Raw genomic sequence first — 21006 nt, 5'->3', positions numbered from 1 at the left:
TTAAACAATAACTTACTGCAGTTTACCCAATTTTAATAATGTTGTTGACATTTCCCTGAAAATTTACTTAACATAAAATTAAAAACATAAAATGTGCCTAAATTGTGGGTGTGAGTCGTTCTCAAAAAACTAACTAAAAGCAGTACAATTTAAAATCATTGAAAACTCACTTTTTTCACTCCAATATGCAACCTCAAAAACCCAGTCAAAACACAAGTGGCTTTGTCACGTGTTAGTACAGATGAGAGACTATAACCTGTCCAGCGAAACAAAATTTCTTTTAATACTTCAAACAGATAAAATTTGGAGAATGCAAAGATCAAAGAGCTTAGCAGATTTATATGAACAATGTACCACATCACAATATAATTAATGTATTTTATTCAATTTACTACACAATTCAATACTGTGTAAAGATGTAAATAAAAATACAGCAAATACAGACAGAAAGTCACCCACGCATTAGAGACTAATAAATCCCAAGCATATACTCAGTCAACACAACAGCATGAACATAGACAAATAGAAAGGAGAAAGATTTGATGGCTGGAGATTAATGTACCCTGAGAATGAGTTTGTAAAGCCACTTCTAAATAAATTTATATTTGCAGAATGTCTTTGGTAAACAGGGAATGAGATTCAGGTCAAACAATGAAGTAAAAGACTTCTGCCCCATTGTTCTTCGCAATTATAAATGGAAAACAACAAACCACTTCTATAAGGCCACCTAATAAGCTTGCATCTTTGCTAACACTGTGTTCATAGGTTATATTCTACCACTTCCAAATAAGGGGGAAGCAAGCTAAACAAAACAAAGTGTAAAGATGCCAGTGTCAGTAACGCACTGGAAGCATCAAATACTGCACTCTCCGTTTCAACCTTTCTGAAGAGCAACATCACCAACATGCAAAGCATACCAATGTAGGAGACTATAAGCATTTTAACATTGAAAAAAATAACTGAACACTGCTTTGTATTAGGTCATAAACAAATAGCAAAAACTCAACATGCTTAATCATGTGGTCAGTTTTACAGTATTAACATGTTGCTTTCAGTTTTACAAACTAAATCAGTGCATAGACCATTATTGTGAAATCAACAACTTCATCTTTACACATCTCTGGTAAGAAAAGACATTAACATTAGCAAAAAAATTCTAATAGGAATTCCAACAGATAGGTCCCTCATGATTTGCAGTCCAAAAATGGTTCATTAGGAACTGCTAAGATGCACTTCCTAACGTTTTTGCATGCAGTTTATCTGCCTTTCCATTTATGTACAGTGGCCAGACTGGACTCAAGAAAAAAAAGGCAAAATTATACACAATGATACACAATTTTGATACATAAATGTTGCACTTTCACCATGCTATAATAATCCACATCATAGGGATCCAGATTAATCATTTCTTCACAACAGTTCTTCACTATCTCACCACAAGACATGATACACAAAGCTTAGATGGGCCTATACAATCATCATGGCAAAATGCTCCACATCCTTTGCACATGATCATGGCCTTTAGTCTGCATGAACATTTAAAAGTCATTTCGTTGACACCACTGCTTTCAGCAAATGTCTGAGCAGGAACTGAAGAATTGTGATTCCCGAAGTTCGCCTTTTGACTCAGCGACATTACACTTCCAGCAAGAGATGCTGGAAAGTTACTCATAGAGAGTTCTGAAACAGACGTGTTGGTGATATGACTAAATCCTGTGCTACTGAATGAAAGTTTAGGAAGCTTGCCATATAACTGCTGCTGAATACTGAGCTGGGAATTAATGAGAGAATGTTCTGATGAATGCTGAAATTGTAGACCAGTCTCTTTAATAACTTTTCCAATATTGCAGTCCATCTTTATTGGTCCAACATACAATTTGTCTTTAGAATCAAAAGGAATGTATGCACCATCATTTATACCAATGATGTCTTGGTTTTGGTTATTTCCTCGACATGTGGGAATATTTTCAGTTTTGATGACTTTAAAGCTTTCATGCAGTTTAGGAAGCCATTCCCTTCTTGCATTTGGCATATTTTCCATTCCAATTAAATTCCTTTCTGGTGAAGTCTGGGCAATGCCTGGCACATGCTCAATAACCGAACCCTTTGATTGAATCTTAATTACTTCTGTTGCTCTACAGCTTCCATCATTTTGCACAACAACGGTGTTATGTAAATAACCATGGCTAACCTTTTGCCTCCCTGGTATTCCACTGCACGCTTTAGCTATTACCGAACCAAATATTGTGTTCTGAGCCTCCAAACTTCTACAAAAGGTAGGTGTATTTGGAATGTAGTAGCCAGACACAGTAGAGCTACTGATTTTCTTCAAGGTCTCAGGCATGTTTCTAATTATAGGGTTTTTTACATTGGGACTGTGTATATTTCCAGGGGAGACTTTCATTAGTTCTTTACTGCTATCTTCAAAATTGCAAGAAGCACGAGTTAGTTTTTCTGTTGTGGCTTCAGACTCTTCAACAGGTTTAGAAAGATCTGGTGTTCTATTTCGCTGCTCCTGTACAACTGGACCATCTCCAAGACTTGCACAATCCCTGTCTAAGACCATCTGTGGTTGCACATACTGCTTACCGGATTGCAATACAGTTGACTTCATCTGTTCAAGTCGTTTTTGAGACAAATCTCGAAAATCTCCTGACAATATTTTATGCAAATGACAATCAGTTAACTTGATTCCACTGTGTACTCCACTGATTATACTTTTGATATCAGTTGTTTGTGGGACATCAACAGTCAACTGACTGAAATTTCTTTCCTGCTTCACCTGTGGGTTCTCAGAAAGCAGTGGAGGCGGTATAAGCAACCTCGTTATCTCCAATTTGGTACCAGAATGTGACTGTGGCAAAACCTTCTCTAAAGGAAGGCTGCCCTGAAGTAACTGGGTAACCAACGGGTTATTGACTTCAACAGATGAGAGTGGCCTATTCAAATTACCAACTTTTTTCGGCTTTTCAACACTTGGATGTAGCAAAGAGACAGTCTGATGCATGTTATGCAAAGTTTCAGCCTTCTCGTTTTGACACTCATTTGGTCTTCCATCCTTTTGCAGCTGATTATCCTCTAACATCTGTAAATGTTTGGGCAGATCACCATCATTAGTCCCTTTGCAGGCATCAGAACTTTCCACAATTACACCACTTTTACAACATACAGGGGTTCTATCATCTTCCAGTATTCTTTCATTTGTGGGCTGTATACAACCTTCATCAGACAGCTGTCTACCTATTTCAGTCTTATAATACAAGCCATTCATATTCAGCTCACTCCCAGAATTTTGCTGCCTTTTGCTGACTAGCTGGCCAAAGACATCCTCTAATACTGCAACATCGGATTCTATCGATTGGTGCCTGCCATTTGCTACTGCCTGCTCATGTTTCATAAGGTGCGCTGGCGCACATTCTGCATCATCAGAAGCAAAACAGTTAAGCCCCTCAGACTCGAGAGAAATTTTTTGTGTTAATGAATGGCTGGGTTCCTTATTAGAGCATGCTGACACTATTACAGATGTCATCTGTTTCTCAGCAATATGAGATACATTTGAAGCCTCCAGTAACTTGCTTATTTCTTGCTGGTTACTTACGTTAACTTCAGCACAATCACTGTCATTTTCATCATGTGACTGCAAAGTTGGAGAACAAGTTACTTTATGGATTAATGGAGATTCGATTTCCTTTATGGTGCATCGGTTAACTTCTTGCTCACATAAATCAGTTTCTAGAAATTCACCTGATAATTGGGTAGACAAAACATCTGTAGTGTTTGCTTTAGTTTCCATTTCATTACTTGGCAATGAATCAGATTCTGCAGTTTCCACCCCCACAACAGGGATGTCCATAGTGTTGAGGACGACAGTATTCTTAGTTTCAGCAACTATTGGTCTAGAGAAACCATAATTTTGAAGAGATTCATCAATGCAAATTGTTTTATCTTTTACAGAGTTCTGGATTTGATCACAGGGTAGATGCAAAGGATTATCAGCTTCAGGAAATGTAACTATTGCTGCTTCACATTTAAGCTTTTCACTCGATTCATGACAAATATTGTCTCTGTCAGCACTCAAGTTCAATGTTTCAGGTGGTTGATCCTCTTGAAGAATTTCAGTTTCATCACTGTCCGTTTGCCCGTCAGATACCACAATGTCGCTGAGTTGACAAACAGTAACCTGGTTGCAATCTTGCACATCAACCACTAAATCTGGTGATTTACTGTTAATTATTGTGTAATTAGCATTACCTCCCAAATCAGTTTGCTGGATATCATCTGTCTCCAATTTACCTGGTGTTATGTCAATTAGATCACTTTCCACACACTCCTCAATTATAATACCTTGCTTAACACTATTCTCTCCATCACTGTTTTTTTCTGGTTCATCTGTTGAGCAGGTTTGGAATAGCTGTGCTCTATACTGATGTTTTGTTGTAGTTTGTTCAAGAGCTCTTGCTTTTCCGTGGTTCTGTCCGAATGAATCAGTGCCCCGTGGTCCATTACTACCACTACCCCTTCCCCCTGCTTCCACTGTAACACTGGCAGCTGCAGCTGCTGCTGCCTCCCTTTGTGCCCTGGCTTGTTGAGCACGGGCTTTGATATCTGCAAGTGTTCTGGCACCTGTCCTTTCTCGACTGACTGTTCCAACTGTAGTGATGATTCTGGGGCATATCTGATAGGTTGGCTGCCCTTTGACAACCCATGGTGGTTTGATTCTTGAGAGTTGAATCTGGAAGAAAAATAATTAAAAATTTATTACAGAATTTTTAATGAAATAGGTTCTACAACAAAGACAGCAACTGGTTATACTTCATACAACATTTTTTGGATAAAGATTTGATTGCCGAGATATTGATCCTTCAGCGATTGCTAATAATTTCAAAACTCTACACAGCAAAACCAAAAAGGTAAACTGTAACTGAAAAACTAAAATGCAAACAGAAAAGCACTGATTACACACAATGGGTCAGCTAATCTGTAAAAAGAAAAGATAATTTAATCAGTGCGCACTCTCACCAAGCCATCGCATTAATGTGCAACAAAGTAATAATTTTATAAGTGACCAGCTGCAAGTTAATAGATCCAGGTTTCTCCAGCTTACTCGTTTATTCTCTCCACGTAATGGTTTACCAATAGAACGTACATTTACGAAACATAAAATCAGGAAAGAAAAATGTCCTGCTCTGAATGACACAATCAAAGTAAACTTCTGGTCGCTGCAAAAACACATACAGATAGGAGGAGCTTGCACTTGTGTAGCACTTTATCAAGTCTTTTGGATTCCCAAAGCACATCATAGTAGTGCAGTCATTGTAATGTTGTAAAACTCAAGCATTCCAACCCAAGGCTCCTTAAAACAGCACATTAGCAATTATTCACGAATTTGTACTTAAAATGCTGTTGTGTACCAACAAAGACCTTAGTCAGGACACCTGGAAAAAAACTTGCATTTGTATCATTGTAAGATTCTTCAAATCGATTTGAGCCACCAAAATAAGCAATAAGGTCTCTGTTCAAATTATCTAAAACAAAGTGCTTTCATAGTATCAGTCTAGATGGCATACTCCAAACCCATAGTGAGGCATAAACTCTCCATATAAAGACTCAGACATGTGTACACCAACTGAGTAAATTGCTATATTAAGTCTCAAGAGATAATGCAAATTTTAGGATCTTAATTAATAAAGCATAACATGGGATTCATAAAGCTCTTATTTTTTAATTAAAATCTATGAACAGAATACATTTCCGTTAGAATTTCCTCGTGGATGGCTTTTTAATATGCAAGTAGTTTGTCTCGGTCTAAGCACTTGTAGCAGAATACCTCAAGAGCATGAGCAGACAAACCAATTTTTTTCACCAATGAACCATGTTTTGCAACTACAATGTTTTCCACTGGAGAGCTAACAGGATTTTTCAGGAATTAAGATGATCCCAAGACCCTAGCAACTGCAGGGAAACTGCACACAAAAAGGTCAAAACTATTCAGCTGGATTTACTTGTAAAATACACTACTACATATAAATGACAAAGTTTACAACTTTTAAGCGTAAACTTGAGTAACCTAAAATAGCTAAATGATTATCAATACAAAGAGAGCAATTCTAACTGTAAAAGTGCAATCACAATTTATAGGACCCCTTATTCAGTAACTTAGTAACAATTGGAACCAAACGAATAATCTCACTTAGGGGATAAAGATTGCAGGTATGACAAAATAAAATACAAGTTTTAAATAGGACCTAACCTACACAGCCTCTCATCAGGGACCACACAGCATGAAACTCAACTGCCACAAATCCTCCAGTAATTAAAAACAGAAACAGACTTTATTTCAGAAAACACCACCAGAATTCTTAACTACAACAGACTTCAGATCAACCAACATTGAAATAAAATGTATGAAGCATTTAACATTAAAACAAAAAGAGGACTAACCATTTTAAAGAGGAGGAAAATATCAAAGACTTTATTTTGCATGCAGAAAGAGGAGACCAGTGACTGTGCTTTTCAGATGGAAGGCTTGGCAAGTGAATCATGGCATTTCCTAGATTTAATATTAATCTCAAGAAAACAAAGCATCACAGCTACTGTCCCAAATTGTTTGACATCATCTAACACCAGTAAAATAGAAACAACAGTGTGCTTTTCAAGTAATGATTCAATAATTTTATACATACGTACTCTAATTGGTGGCACCTTTGGCTCTTCTTTTGTAGGATGCTCTTTTTCTGTCCGAAAGCTATCAATTGTGGTCCGAAAGGACTGATGATCTTCAAGTCGTGGCTTTTTCTCAGGGCCAGAGGTTGAGGCACCATGCTCAGAAGACTTTCTCTTTTGGTCTTTGGACTCTGAAGAATTGTGCTCTAACTCACTTTTCAAAACAGCACTTCTTATAGTAAGACAGGTGATCTGATCCTTAGAAATCCCAGCAGGTTGCACATCAGTCAATTCTGAACATCCATCAGATTTGCTATGTTCTTGAGATTGTATTCCTGCAGGTCTTTCTGTAAGTAATATAGGTTTGGAGTTTAAGGCAGATTTACTTGGAAGATTTTCTTCTAGCTGTCCCGGTCTAGCTTCATTATTACTTAAACTAAGTTGATCTTCATCTGCACAGCCAACAGCCTGAAACACCTTGGCCTCATGATTGTGCTGTTTCTGGCTCCTGGTATCTTGAAAAGACACCAAGCATGAATCTGTTTTTTCACTTGGTTCAGGAAGTTCAGCCTTTGTCTCTTTAATAAGGCTCCGCTTCACTCTACATTTGAGGTCCACCTTTGAACTTCTAGTACATTTCCTTAATCTCTCATCCTGCTTTTTAACCGGACTTTGCGGTTTAGATGGTCCTGCTAATACAGGTGAACTGGCTTCATTTTCTATTCCCACTTGTACTGATGTCTGCTGTTCTGATTCTTCTTTAGTCAAGCCCAGTCTGTTAACATAACCAAAACAAATATACTCATATATATTGGATTGCATTGTATAGCAACATGTGACAATGTTAATTTTCAATTTTCCTTCTGAGATTTCACTTTCAATTTGATTTCCATTTGATTGGATTCCATCTGCACTAATTCTATCCTGAAGATGCCATTTCTACAATTTAAGCTGGGTCTATTGCATATGTTCAAGAATATTGCGGGACAAGAGGTAACAATGGGACCTTTTAAAACAAAAGTAAGTTTTAATTCATTTTTGAAATGCATGCCAACACTAAAATTAGACAAACAAAATTCCAACCCAGTTATTGGTAGACAGTGTAGATAACAGTTTAGCAAAATGGGTGGACAGTGAACTTATGTACACAAATTGTTGGAACGCTTATTACATCAACAGAATTTAAGCTGGATTTAGTGATAAATTTAAGTAGTGTGAAGCTGAATTAAAAAATAGGAGAACTAAAACAATGTGAACGCCTCATGGCGTTGCCTCTGCACAATGCCTGACAAATCAGGAGCTGCAGCCATCCACAGAAAACCAATTAACCAACATCATGCCGTGCATCAAGTGAAATATCTTAGCTGGTCTCATGCCTAGCATTTCTTCCTTTGTTAGTCAACTTGAATTAGTAGACAACATTTAAGTCTACGCTGTTGTGGGATATGAACTCACGAGTCAAGATGTATGTTGCAAAGCTACCTTCCCAATTTAAAAACCAATGTAACAGAAACTTGATTCAGAGTGTCATAAATAACATTAGCATCACAATTTGGAAACTGAAAGAATCAGAAATATTTTTAATCTCTGAAAAGTATAATGGTTGAAAGCAGGATGAATCTGATTTACAATAGATTAGTGATCAGTAGAGGAATCAAAGGCTATGGGGAAAGTGGATGTGAGGGGTGTTGGATCAGCTGTGACCCTATTGAATGAGAGCAGATTTGAGGGGCTGAATGGCCTACTCCTGTTCCTATGATCTACAATTGATCCTAAAAATAAGTAAGGACAAGGATTCACGAAGCCATGCTTGACAAAGTACCTATCAGGAGTGAAAAAGTCAACACAACCTACTGTGTGAAATGTGATGTACACATTTCATGTGTCAAATTTGTAAAACTTATGCAAACTGACTCCTCACACTACTACTGACACAGCAAAATTGGACACACTGATCTGCACACCCAATTATTAGATCTGTGCTCCTACCAAATAAGGTTTCATTTTTGGAATGCAGCCACACAACACTTACCGCAAATGTGCATGAAGTCCATAGAAATTCTCATCGCATAAAAGAAACATTACAGAAATATTTATGAACATCCTTTAGAAAACATCGCTAATCTGTATAGGACACTAAAATAAAGCTGTTTGGAAATAGAACGGTTCAAATATTTAGTCAGTCATTTCTAGGAGGGGTAGTCTACCTTTCTCTTTTGGTTGACACTCTAGATACCATCTATAATTCACTGCAACACTACTTTGGAGATGGTATGACTGGCATACCTGAAATTAAGGGAAGCTCAAGTTGTATTCATCTTTCTTAATAGATAGGTGGGTCTTAGCATTAACATCTATTGCAGTTGCACTGTAGGAATCTTCATAAAGCCATGACACAAAGTCAATCCAGGCAGTAGCTACTACTTTTCCTGTTAAGCAGTCGTCATCTTAGTACATCAGAAGTGACCAAACAAAATGGAAATTGTTTGAAGAAATTATGCAGATTATTATTAGGTTACGTGCTTGAAACACCCAAAAGGAATTTGAAAACTCTTGATGACTTGGGAAGACCCAAGATGATCCCGAGTATTTTTTTTAAAGATGTCAACAACTAAGCCACATTCTGCACATCAGGTTTAATTGGAAGCACTATCTTTCGGAGCGCCACTCCTTCATCAGGTGGTTGTGCAATTTACAGGTACAACGGAAGCTGACTGGTGAGCAAAGGTGAATAATTCTGCTTTCTACTCAGTTTGAAACGTTCCTAATCTTCAGCCTGTAGCAACCACAGTATAAAACTAAGTTCAAAGAAAGGAAGGGGAGCTTGCCCCCACACAATGCCTATCCTATGGTGTGTCGGGAATCTTGAGATATTTCATGTCATTTAGCTGTGTAGGTGGTGTTACCAGCTGCAGAAACTTTAGCTCTGGATTTCAGAGCTCTAATGGCAGCTGGAGTCACTACGATTCATTCACAAGGCAGAAGACTATGTGGTTATCATATATAAGGATGTGGGCAATAAGTGAGAACAAAGGCATGCAGGTAGATAGGGAACAGATGATTGCAGGCAGACGGAGAGAACCAGGCAGGTACTATAATGTGAGCCAGGCCCATGGCTCAGGCAGTTGAACTGTACAGGAGGGAAGGAAAGAAATAACAGCATTAGTGATAGGAGATGTTAGTCTGGGAAACAGACAAGCATTTCTGTAGCCAGAGATATGACTCATGATGGAATATTACCTCTCTGGTACCAGAGTCAAGGATATTATGGAGCAGCTGTTGGACATTTCTCTGCATTAGCCAAAATTTGCAGTTCACATGGCACCAAAGACATAAGTAGAAGCAGGATGTGGTCACAAGTCAGAACTTTGAGATTTAAAAAAAACAGAAAGCAGGACCTCAAACGCGATCTCTACATTACCAGTGTCATGTACAAATGAATACTGAAATGGGAAGATAAGACCTGCATCCTGGGTCATATCTGTGGCCTCAGAAATGCCTGTTTCCCTTCAAGCCAACATCTCCTGTCACTACTGCTTGGATCTTTCTCTTTGCCTCCAGTACAGCTGTACAGAGTTGGGTTTGAATACTTTGCAGGTAGTACAGTTGGAGAGGGTTTAATAATAAAATAGTAATTCCTCCGTATCAGCAAGATTTCTGTTCCCGAGAATTCCCATAAATGATGAAATTTGATTGTGTAGTGCTCATTAAAATGGTCAATAATATAGCTGATATACTATTTCTGCCCACAGATGCTGTTTTTTGTTGTTACTTATTTTTGGCACAGATAGGCAAATTCGAGATTCATTATTTTGCAGATACATAGGATTTACTGCATATGAAACAGGAGAAAATCCAAGAATACCAGGATGCATAAAATACTGAGAGATCCCATTTAGGACTAGAATAGAGAAATCCAAAACAGAATAAAAGAATAAACTAAAAGTTATAGACATACTCTGACATGTTGAATTATGATATTGCAGCTAGGAGAGGCGCCCTGCTTACGGAACAGTATGATTGGGTATTCAATAATCTTGGATGCAAAGTGTTCAACAAAATTGGAATAGCAAAAAAGTAGGAGTTGACACAGTCTTAGTTGAGGACAAAGTTAAAAATCACACAACACCAGCTTCTAGTCCAACAGGTTTAATTGGTAGCACACTAGCTTTGAGGACAGCATTGTCATACTGGAGGAAGAGAATGTCCCAGATGGTTCAAGAAATGATTTTGCTAAAGCTAAGAAGCAAACAGGTTGCAATTACATTGCTCAGGAAGGTCTAAAAAGACACTACAGGACGTAGAAAAACAGAACTGCAAAGAAGTTAAAGTCTAACAAAAAAGGGAAGACTGGTAGGCCTGACTCTTGGAAATGAGGTGGTCAAGTAGACCAGGTGTTAGTGGCAGAACATTTAAAAGAGACAGTGGTCATTCATTCGATCACTAGGATTAAGAGGACGGTGGAAGAAAAGCAATAAATCAACTCTGGGAGAGCTGACTACAGTAAGACAAGAGGTGAGCTGGCAGTATACATTTGAATCAAAGGTTGGATGGAAATTCTGTGGGTGAACAATGGACTACCTTCAAAGAAGAGATGATGATTCAGGTAGAGTCAAGTTATATTTCCACAAAAGGAAAAGGTAGGGCAAATAATCAAGAGCTCCCTAGATAAAAAAAAAAGACAGAGATTAATATAAAGAAGGAGAAATATGCTCAGGTGTCAGATGGAAAATACAGTTTAAAACCAAGCTAAATATACAAGGTCCAGAATGGAAGTGAAAAGCAATAAAATGAAGCAAAACATGATTATGAAGAGACTAGCAGCTAACATAAAATCGAATCTCAGAGTCTTTTAAAGGCACATAAGTATTAAAAAAAAAGGTGGTAAAACAAGGATTGAAATTGGTTAGGAACTAAGAAGGTTACTTACATCTTGAAATAAGGTTTAGCTGAGATATTAAATAAATACTTGACATCTGCCTTTACCAAGGAAGCAAATGTAACTCAGCCAACAGAAGGCACAAGAAATTCAGTTGGTTCAGACTTCACATTTAATAAGGCAGTGGCAATGGATGCATTGTCTCTCCTGAAAGTCATACAACACCAGGTTATAATCCAACAGGTTTATTTGAAAGTACAAGCTTCACAGCACTGTTCCTTCGTCAGTTGAGAAGGCAAAAGACCAAATAGAATGCATCTAAGGTTACTGAAGAAAGGATGGAAATTACAGAGGCATTAGCCATAAATTCAGTCTTGCTTAGACTTGATGTTGGTGGTGGTGGGGGGGGGGGGAACATGTCTGGGGACTGGAGAGTTGCAAACATTATACCTTTATTAAAAACAAAAGATGGAATGAGAAGCATAGGAATTACATATCAATCAGTTAAACTTCAGATGTGGAGAAACAATAATTTGGGGTAATTTAAATCACATGGATAATCGTGGATCAACAAATAGCTGCTGAAGCTTTCTGAATAAGTAACAGAGAATGCTGATGAGAATAATGCTGTTGATAGGACGTATGTGGGCTTTCAAAAATTGCCAGACTTGTAAACAAAGTCAGAAGTCATGGAATAAATGGGGCAGTAGCAACGTGGATAGAAAAATGGCAAAGTGTTTGGAACAAGAGTAATGGTTAATGTGTATTATTTGGATTGGAGCAAGTCTGTAGTGGATTTCCCCAAAGGTTGGTATTAGGATCCTTGGTTTTCCTGATTCATATTAGAGATCAGGACCTTTTGGTGAAAGGGAACAAGATCAAAATCTGCAAATTACATCATACTTAAAAGCACTGTAATTTGTGAAGAGAACAAAGCAGAACTTCAAAGGGACATTGAATAGGTAGTTGGATGAGCAAATAGGTGGCACATTAATTTTAATATAGGGAAGGTAGAGTTGGTACACTTTCAGACAAAGAACATGAACAGCATAAACTAAAAAGATATACAATTCTAAAAAGGTATTCAAGGAATAGCCAGACCTGAGTATACATCTGTCTAAATCGTTAAAGATGACATGACGGGTGGAGGAAGCAGTTCATAAAGCAGACAGTATAGGCAGTATCTGAAGTTTTATTAATGGGGCAGAGTACAAGAGGAAGAAAGTTATGCTGAACTATAGGACACTAGTTCAACAGCTGGATATTGTATATAGTTGAGTGTTACACTTCAGGAAAAATGAGAATGCATTGAAGAGAGTATAGAAGAGGCTTTCAAGAATAATTCCAGGAATAACAAGTCTCAGTTATGAGGATAAATTGGTGAAGCTGGGACAGGAATCGACTGACAGTGGATTGGAAGAAACTGTTCTCATTTGTGAAAGGATTGAAAACAAGAGGTCACAGATTTAAGGTAAGTTGCAAAAGCAGCAAATTAAGTGACAAAATGCTTTGTGGAGAGAGAGGAGTTAGGGTTAGAAACACATTTCCTGGAAGCATGGTGAACAGCAATCCTTTAATTTTCTTTCTGGCCGCATGCGCCTCCAAGACTGGAAGTCAATGTTGCAATCACCATGTGCGGAACATCAAAGTGGTTGCGTTCACACAGCCCAGAAGAAATATTAGTGGCAACTTAATCGATGTACTCAAGAAAGCATTAGATGATTACTTGAAAAGGAGGCAGTGTTCAGGTTGACAGGCAAGAGCAGAAGTATAACATAAGGTTGCTCATTTGGAGAGCCTGTGCAAATAGGATGGGTGGTTTTGCACCATAACCAATGATCACATTTTGTGTATGGTGTGTGAGGAGCACACCGATTGATTCTTGAATGTGGCACTTAACTCTGCAAATTAAAACCACACTAGTTAAATTTTGCTACTACTATATGGTTATATTCCTTCGATGAACACCATGAATTTCTCTATGCGCAAGATGCTTTTTTGACATAAACCCAGACACAGTAAATAAAAAAGGAAAAGAATAGCCATGCAAGTCTTAAAAAGGAATATTCCTTGATATGGAACCTTTTAGAATCTCAGGACATAAAATACTTTATAGTAAACTAAAACTTTTGAAATATATTCACTCTTATAATGTAAGAAACACAGCAGCCAATTTGCACAACACGCACTACAAACCTCAATGAGAAGTTGACCTGAAATTCATTTTATTTATTGACACTGGCTGTGGGACAAATTCTGGTCAGACTACAAGGGGAACTCATTTGTTCATTGCCAGATGGTGTTATGGAATCCTTTACCTTCATTTTTGAGTGGACAAAACACCATAATTTTGAAGTTGTAAAATGGCACCCGAGACAGAACAGGGAGTCCTCCATTTGGTGAGGAGTCATACAAATTTTGTTTTCAATTCTTAAGCTGCTCTGTAAGTAAGTTTCAGAAGATAATATTACATTTTAAAATGTTAGAAAACTGACTGGACATATAATCAAAAGTTGTGCTTACTTCTGCCCATAATAATCTTCAAAGAAATTCTCTTTCCACAGCTCTACTCTCTTTTCTTTTTCCATTTCTTGACGTAGTCGAAGTTGCATTTCAGGTGTAAATTCGCCTTCACAACATTAAAAATACACAGACATTACTTATTTCAAATGAAAAACATCTCACATCTTAGAAACACTAAGTCAAAACTGCAAAAAGTTTAGCAATGAATGCTTATAAGGAAAAAAAAACTTTAAGCATATATTTATGTCCATTATTGCTAGATAGTGAAGTCGTGCTTTGGGAGAAGAGAACAGGAAAAAGTGAACACATATGGCAATTATCCTGGTGAAACCAGGAGTTGGATGCAGAGCTAAAGACTTAAGGGCTCATTTCTCTCTCAAATCCAATTTTACTAAATTAAGGTTTGAAATAAGTTAGTTAAATTTTTATCAGGTTTTGATCCCTATTTGAGCTAACCAGTTAAGAAACGAATTGGCTTAAGCAGGATTCTCTGCTTTAACTAACTCATTGCACTTGCACTGTGAAACAAAACTTTCTCAGTACTGCTTGAGTGCACAATTTGAGATGCCAGAAGTTGGGTTGATGAAGGAAGTTGTTAAAGCTGCAGAACATTAAACTGAGGATGCATTTGCAGCTAATACAATCACAGGTGGTGTATCAAAAGGTTAGGACCATTCATAATGAGTAATTAAAAAGTTATTTTAACTGCAGAAGCAAAAAGAGAGTGTTATTTTTCCAAAATTTCTAATCTGCAAAGTTCTTACTTTGCCAGGCTACTTTATGGTTCAGGATTGTACATTTCACGTTATCTGACAGGGGTAGTAGGTCAAATATCCAGTGAGCCAGCTGACAAGCAGAGTGCTGAGCAGGACAGTGAGCCAAGCTAGTGAATAATAATGATATCAGGTGACACTTTGCATGCATGTATTGGAGTGGACGCCAACTTCCTGCTCGAGATGCATATCATTGGTGTCAGCACCAATTTCCTATGTCAATATGGAGGTAGGAAGACAATCATTACATTTCTTTTCAATGAATTTGTGACACTGATGACAGGATAGGTGATGTTTCACAGCTGCAAGTGGGAGTTCCTATGCCAATTAAAAGCAATCACATCAGTTTGTGGACATTGAGCTCAAAATTACAATCTGGAGGATGAGCTAGAGATATTGCAAGGAACTGTACACTTCATTTCAAGCACCAGGAAGGAAACTGAAGTACAGGTCCTCAAGGGTCATAATCTCCTGATTACTGCCTGAGCCACATCCCAATTGGCATAGGGATAAGAAAATTAGGGAGGTAAACATGTGGCTAAGGGACTGGTGTGGGAAAGAGAGATTCCACTTCATGGGACATTGGCATTAGTTTTGGGGGAGGGGCGGGGCGGGGGAGGGGGGGGGGGCGGGGATCTGTACCATTGGGATGGTCTCCACCTGAACCGATCAGGTATCAATGTTCTAGTGAAGAGGATAAATAGGGTGGTCAGTAGAACTTTAAACTTCTGAGTTTTTTGGGGGGGGGGGGGGGGGTGAAAGTGACAGGGAATATGGAGTTAAATAGAAAGATAAGCAGCAGGATAGCATGTGTGCAGGAGGATTTAACTTGAGGCAGACTGAGAATGCAGCAAAAAGGAAGGAAAACTTAGGACATCTTATGGCGTCCAATATCTCTAATGATAAGTTAGCATTAAGGCACTTCACCTGAATGCTCGTAGCATTCATAACAAAGCAGATGAACTAATGGCACAGATCATCGTGCATGATTATGATGTGGTAGGCATCACAGAGACCTGGTTGCAGGGGGGGGGTCAGGACTGGCAGTTAAACATCCAAAGATTTTCAACTTATCGAAAAGACAGGAGGCGGGCAGAGGGGGTGGGGTTGCCTTGTTAGTTAAGAACAAAATTAAATCTATGGCACTGAATGACATAGCGTCGGATGATGTGGAGTCTGTGTGGGTGGAATTGAGGAACCACAAAGGCAAAAAAACCATAATGGGAGTTATGTACAAACCTCCTAACAGTGGTCAGGACCAGGAGTGCAACATGTACCGGGAAATAGAGAAAGCATGTCAGAAAGGCAAGGTCATGGTGACCATGGAAGACTTCAATATGCAGGTGGACTGGATAAATGATGGTGTCAGTGGATCCAAAGAAAGGGAATTCATGGAATGCTTACAGGATGGCTTTTTTTCTTTTCTTGGATGAACCTCTGTACAGTGTCCCTATTTTTGCTCTACTGTCTTCCCCGCTAGGCTCTGCTTCCAGTCTATTTTCGTCCGTTCCTCTCTCATGCCCTCATAATTACCTTTATTTAACTGTAACACCATTACATCTGATTTTGCCTTCTCTCTTTCAAACTGCAGACTGAACTCTACCATATTAAGATCGCTGCTTCCTAAGTGTTCCCTTACTTCAAGATTTTTTATAAAGTTTGGTTCATTACATAGCACTAGAGTGTGTCCAGCGGAGATTCACACAGATGATCCCTGGAATGGTAGGTCTAAATATGAGGAACGGCTAAGGATCCTGGGATTGTATTCATTGGAGTTTAGAAGATTAAGGGGAGATCTAATAGAAACTTACAAGGTCATACATGGCTTGGAAAGGGTGGACGCTAGGAAATTGTTTCCGTTAGGCGAGGAGACTAGGATCTGTGGACACAGCCTTAGAATCAGAGGGGGTAAATTCAGAACAGAAATGTGGAGACATTTTTTCAGTCAGAGAGTGGTGGGCCTGTGGAATTCATTGCCGCAGAATGCAGTGGAGGCTGGGACGCTAAATGTCTTCAAGGCAGAGATTGATAAATTCTTGATGTCACAAGGGATTAAGGGCTAGGGGGAGAATGCGGGTAAGTGAAGTTGAAATGCCCAGACATGATTGCATGGCGGAGTGGACTCGATGGGCCGAATGGCCTTACTGCCACTCCTATGCCTTATGGTCTTAAAAAGCTGAGCGTGGTGCAACCTCAGTCTTTGCTACTGAGTAATAATCTTGAGGCTCTTGCAATTTGTTAGGACAAAGCAAAGCCTGATTACGGTTCATGATAGGAGGGACTGTATAAGCCTAGGGTTAGACACTATTCACTGTGGTCAAGAATGAGAGTCTAGTCTTGTGGTGCCTACATGGTGTCAGGGCTCAGCATGTCTGCAAGGCTCGAGATGAACTTTCAGCGAGATGGGGATGATTCTGTTGTCACGATCCACATAGATACCAAAGACAGGGGGAAAAAGTACAGGGCGTTCTGGTATAATAAGTGTTTCATCAATGTGAATTGGCTTTAACGTGACTGATTAATTGTGGACAGTGTTTAGATAAGACAAACTTTCTACTGAATAGGTACAGCGATTTTCCAAAGCAATCTTCAATAGCGATTAGACAGGTGGATGCATGGCTCAAAAAAAGGCTATGGGAGAAGTGTATTTAGATTAATGGGGTAGTAAAATCAGTACGGAGTACAATTGGGCTATACAGTGGGACTGGTTTTTAACGTAGTCTTAAACTACAGAAGTACAGGAAGTTTTGAACAAATTTGGAGCAAGGGCAAGGCAAGAACCATGGTGGGGAATATTTAATAAAGTAAAAGAGAAAGAGGTAGCAATAAATAATGATAATCAGAGTACGGAAGGAAGAGTCAGTGATTGCCAAAGATCAGGTCAGTGTTTACAAAAACATTTTAAAAATATGAACTTAAGTCTCTGGAACTAAGAGTCTGCACCATTTTCAGTAAAATACATGAATCACCAGCTCAAACAGAAGTCCATAAGTTGACCTAACAGCTATTGCTGAGATGCAAGGAAACCATAGCTGGGGCTTAAATATTCAAGAATGCATGATGGTCAAGTACAGGATGTTGAGAGATGGTAGCGCAGAGCCTCTAGTAATTAAAGATGGCATCAGTATTGTAGCAAAAGAATATTTTCATTCTAAAATTCAAAATGTACAACCAGTCTGGTGGAACTAAGAAACAGCAAGGGACCAAAAACTTGATGGAAATTGTTTATGGGCTATCAAACAGCAGTGATAAATGTAAATTACAATGGAAGTCAGGTAATTAGAAATGGTGTAACAAAAGAGAACAGTATTTACTGGGGAATTCAATCTACATATAGATTGGGCAAACCTTAATTAGTAGTAATATTGTGGAAGACAATTTTTTTTTGGAGTATTTGTAGTCTATTTTCCTGTAGCCATGTGTTTAGGTACTAACTAGGTTATTTTAGAACTAGTATTATACAATGAAAGAGGTTAATTAGTAGTCTTGTTGTAAAGGAGTTCATAAAGAGGGACAACATATACTTCTGCTTTAACCCTATTTGCCAAAGCTATCTCATGTCCCCTTTTTGCCCTCCATTTCCTTAATTCCTATTATGCATTATGTTTGAAAGTGATGCAGTTCAATCAAAAACTAGGGTGATAAATCAAAAAAAGCATGCTATTAGGTAATATGCAACAAATTATAGATGGGCCCCTTACAAGCAGACACAGAAGGATTATAATTGGATAGCTTTGGCAAATAGGGTTAAAGGAGAAGTCTTAAGGATAAGAGGGTAACTAGGGAGAGAATAAGGCCCCTCAAAAATCAGCAAGGCAGCCAATAAGTGGAACCACAGAAGAGAAGTGAAAATACTAAATGAGCACTTCGCATCAATATTTACTGTGGAGAATGACATGGAAAATATAGAATGTAGGGAGATAGATGGTGACACATTGAAAAATATCAATTTTAGAGGAGATGCTGGATGTCTTAAAATGCATAAAGGTGACCAGGACCTGATCAGATGTATTCTATTACTGTGTGCAAAGCTAGGAATGTGATTGCTGGATGGTGAGTGTATGGAATGAGCTGCCAAAGGATGTGATGGAGGCTGCTATAGTACCATTTAAAAGATATCTGGATTAGTATATGAATAGGGAGGGTTTAGAGGAATTTGGGTCAAGTGCTGGCAAATGGGAGAAGATTACTTTAGGCTATCTGGTCAGCATGGCTGAGTCTGACTGAAGCGTCTGTTTCTATGCTACATATCTGTGACTCTATGACTCTAAATGCTTCATGTTTTGCTTCAGTGAGGAAAATACTAAAAATCTCCTTAAGAAATGATAGTTAATGTAATGTAGTCGTGTAAATCAGAAAATGACATTAATATTAGACAAAAGAAAGAGTAGTCATAGAGATGTGCAGCATGGAAACAGACCTTTGATCCAACTCATCCCATTTGCCAACATTTGGCCCATATCCCTCTAAACCCTTTCTACTCATGAACCCAGCCAGATGCCTTTTAAATGTTGTAATCATACTAGCCTCCACTACCTCCTCTGGTAGCTCATTCCATGTACACCCCACCCTCTGCATGAAAAGGTTGTCCCTTGGGTCCCTTTTAAATCTGTGCCCCACTCACCTTAAACCTATGCCCCCTAGATTTGGACTCCCCTATCCTGGGAAAAAATGCTTGGCTATTCATCCTATTCATGCCCCTCATGATTTTATAAACCTTTATAAGGTCACCCCTTAGCCTCCAGCCGTCCATGGAAAATAGCCTAGCGTATTCAGCCTCTCGCTATAGCTCAAGCACTCCAATTCAGACAACATTCTTGTACATCTTTTGTGCACCCTCTTAAGTTTCACAACATCCTTCCTGGAGCAGGGGAGATCAGAATTGACACAGTATTCTAAAAATAGCCTAACCAACATCATGCACAACCACAACATGACCTCCCAGCTCCTTCTTTCAATGCACAGAACAATAAAAGGCAAGGGTACCAAACGTCATCTTCACTATTCAGTTTATCTGGGATTCCACTTTCAAGGAACTATGAACCTGCACTCCAAGGTCTCTTTCTTCAGCAACCCTTCCCAAGACCTTACTATTACGTGTGTAAGTTCTGCTCAGATTTGCCTTTCCAAAATGCAGAACCTCACATTTATCTAAATTAAATTCCATCTGCCACTATTACAGAAATTAATGGAAACAAAAGTAATTAAATTCCCTGCATCAGATGATCCACATCAGAGTGATGAAACATGTGGCTCTAAAGATAGAACTGCTCTGGCAGTCATTTTTCAAAATTCTAGAGATTCCAGAATGCACCAGACTGATTGAAACATTGCAAATGTCATCCTGCAATTTAAGAAAGGAGAGAGAAAGAAAATAGGGAGCTACTGACATGTGAGGATATTATCAGTCAAACGAAACATATCCAAAACTACAATAAGGAAAGCCATAAAAGGATACTTTAAAAATAATGGTGGATTTGGCAGCATCAACACAGAATTCTGCAAGAGACATTGTGTTTGTTAAACCCGTTAAGGAGGATGGATACAAGTAGCAGAGTAGAGGAGGGGGAAACCAGTTTATATGGTAAATCTAGATTTTTTGGAACCATTTCAAAAAAGTTCCAAACAAGTGATTGGTAAGCAAAATAAAAGCACATGAAATGAGGGAGAATAGTTAACTGATTAACATACAGAAAACAGAGTCAAAATAGTTTGGCAGGAAGAGAAAGATCACTGCTTGGGTCCTTGTGGCTTCACAATCCACAGTCATGATTTTGATGGGAGGAATAAATGTAATATTTTCAGGTTTTTAGAAAAAAAAGTGACAACATGAGTAAAGACACTTCAAAGTGATTTGGAGAGGCAACCAGAGTAGACAAAACTGTGGCAGCTGAAATACAATGTGGAAAAATGCTAGATTATCACTTCGATCAGAACAATAGAAATACAGTACGACTTAAACTAAGAGGGGCTGATCTTTCTAACTTTGAAGGGACTTGGGTATCCTTGTTCATGAATCACAAAAGTTAACATGCAGGCACTGCAAGCAGTTAAATAGGTTTATGGTAGATTGTCCTTTATTGCAAGATTATTTGAGTAAAGGATAAAAGATACTTCATGCAATTATATAACTTGAGACTTGAATGTTACATGAAATATTTATCTCTT

At 38.4% G+C, this 21006-nt stretch overlaps 1 protein-coding gene across 5 annotated transcripts in view; it reads right to left on the bottom strand.

The window, feature by feature from the left end:
- Window positions 1-264: 264 nt before the first annotated feature.
- LOC132822961 (polycomb group protein ASXL1-like) overlaps window positions 265-21006 on the bottom strand; it is a 106515-nt gene continuing 85773 nt past the window's right edge. For all 5 annotated transcript variants that reach the window (XM_060836413.1, XM_060836410.1, XM_060836409.1 and 2 more), the window contains 3 exons: window positions 14066-14171; window positions 6688-7438; window positions 265-4732 (listed from right to left, as the gene is read on the bottom strand). In XM_060836413.1, coding sequence (XP_060692396.1) covers window positions 1427-4732; window positions 6688-7438; window positions 14066-14171 — 4163 coding nt within the window. In that variant the 3' untranslated portion in view covers window positions 265-1426. The remainder of the gene's footprint in view (window positions 4733-6687; window positions 7439-14065; window positions 14172-21006) is intronic.

This window comes from Hemiscyllium ocellatum, chromosome 15, assembly GCF_020745735.1.
Source record: "Hemiscyllium ocellatum isolate sHemOce1 chromosome 15, sHemOce1.pat.X.cur, whole genome shotgun sequence".
NCBI classification, from domain to species: domain Eukaryota; kingdom Metazoa; phylum Chordata; class Chondrichthyes; order Orectolobiformes; family Hemiscylliidae; genus Hemiscyllium; species Hemiscyllium ocellatum.
Note: the sequence above shows the minus strand (reverse complement) of the source record. Positions and strands in the feature narration are given on the sequence as shown.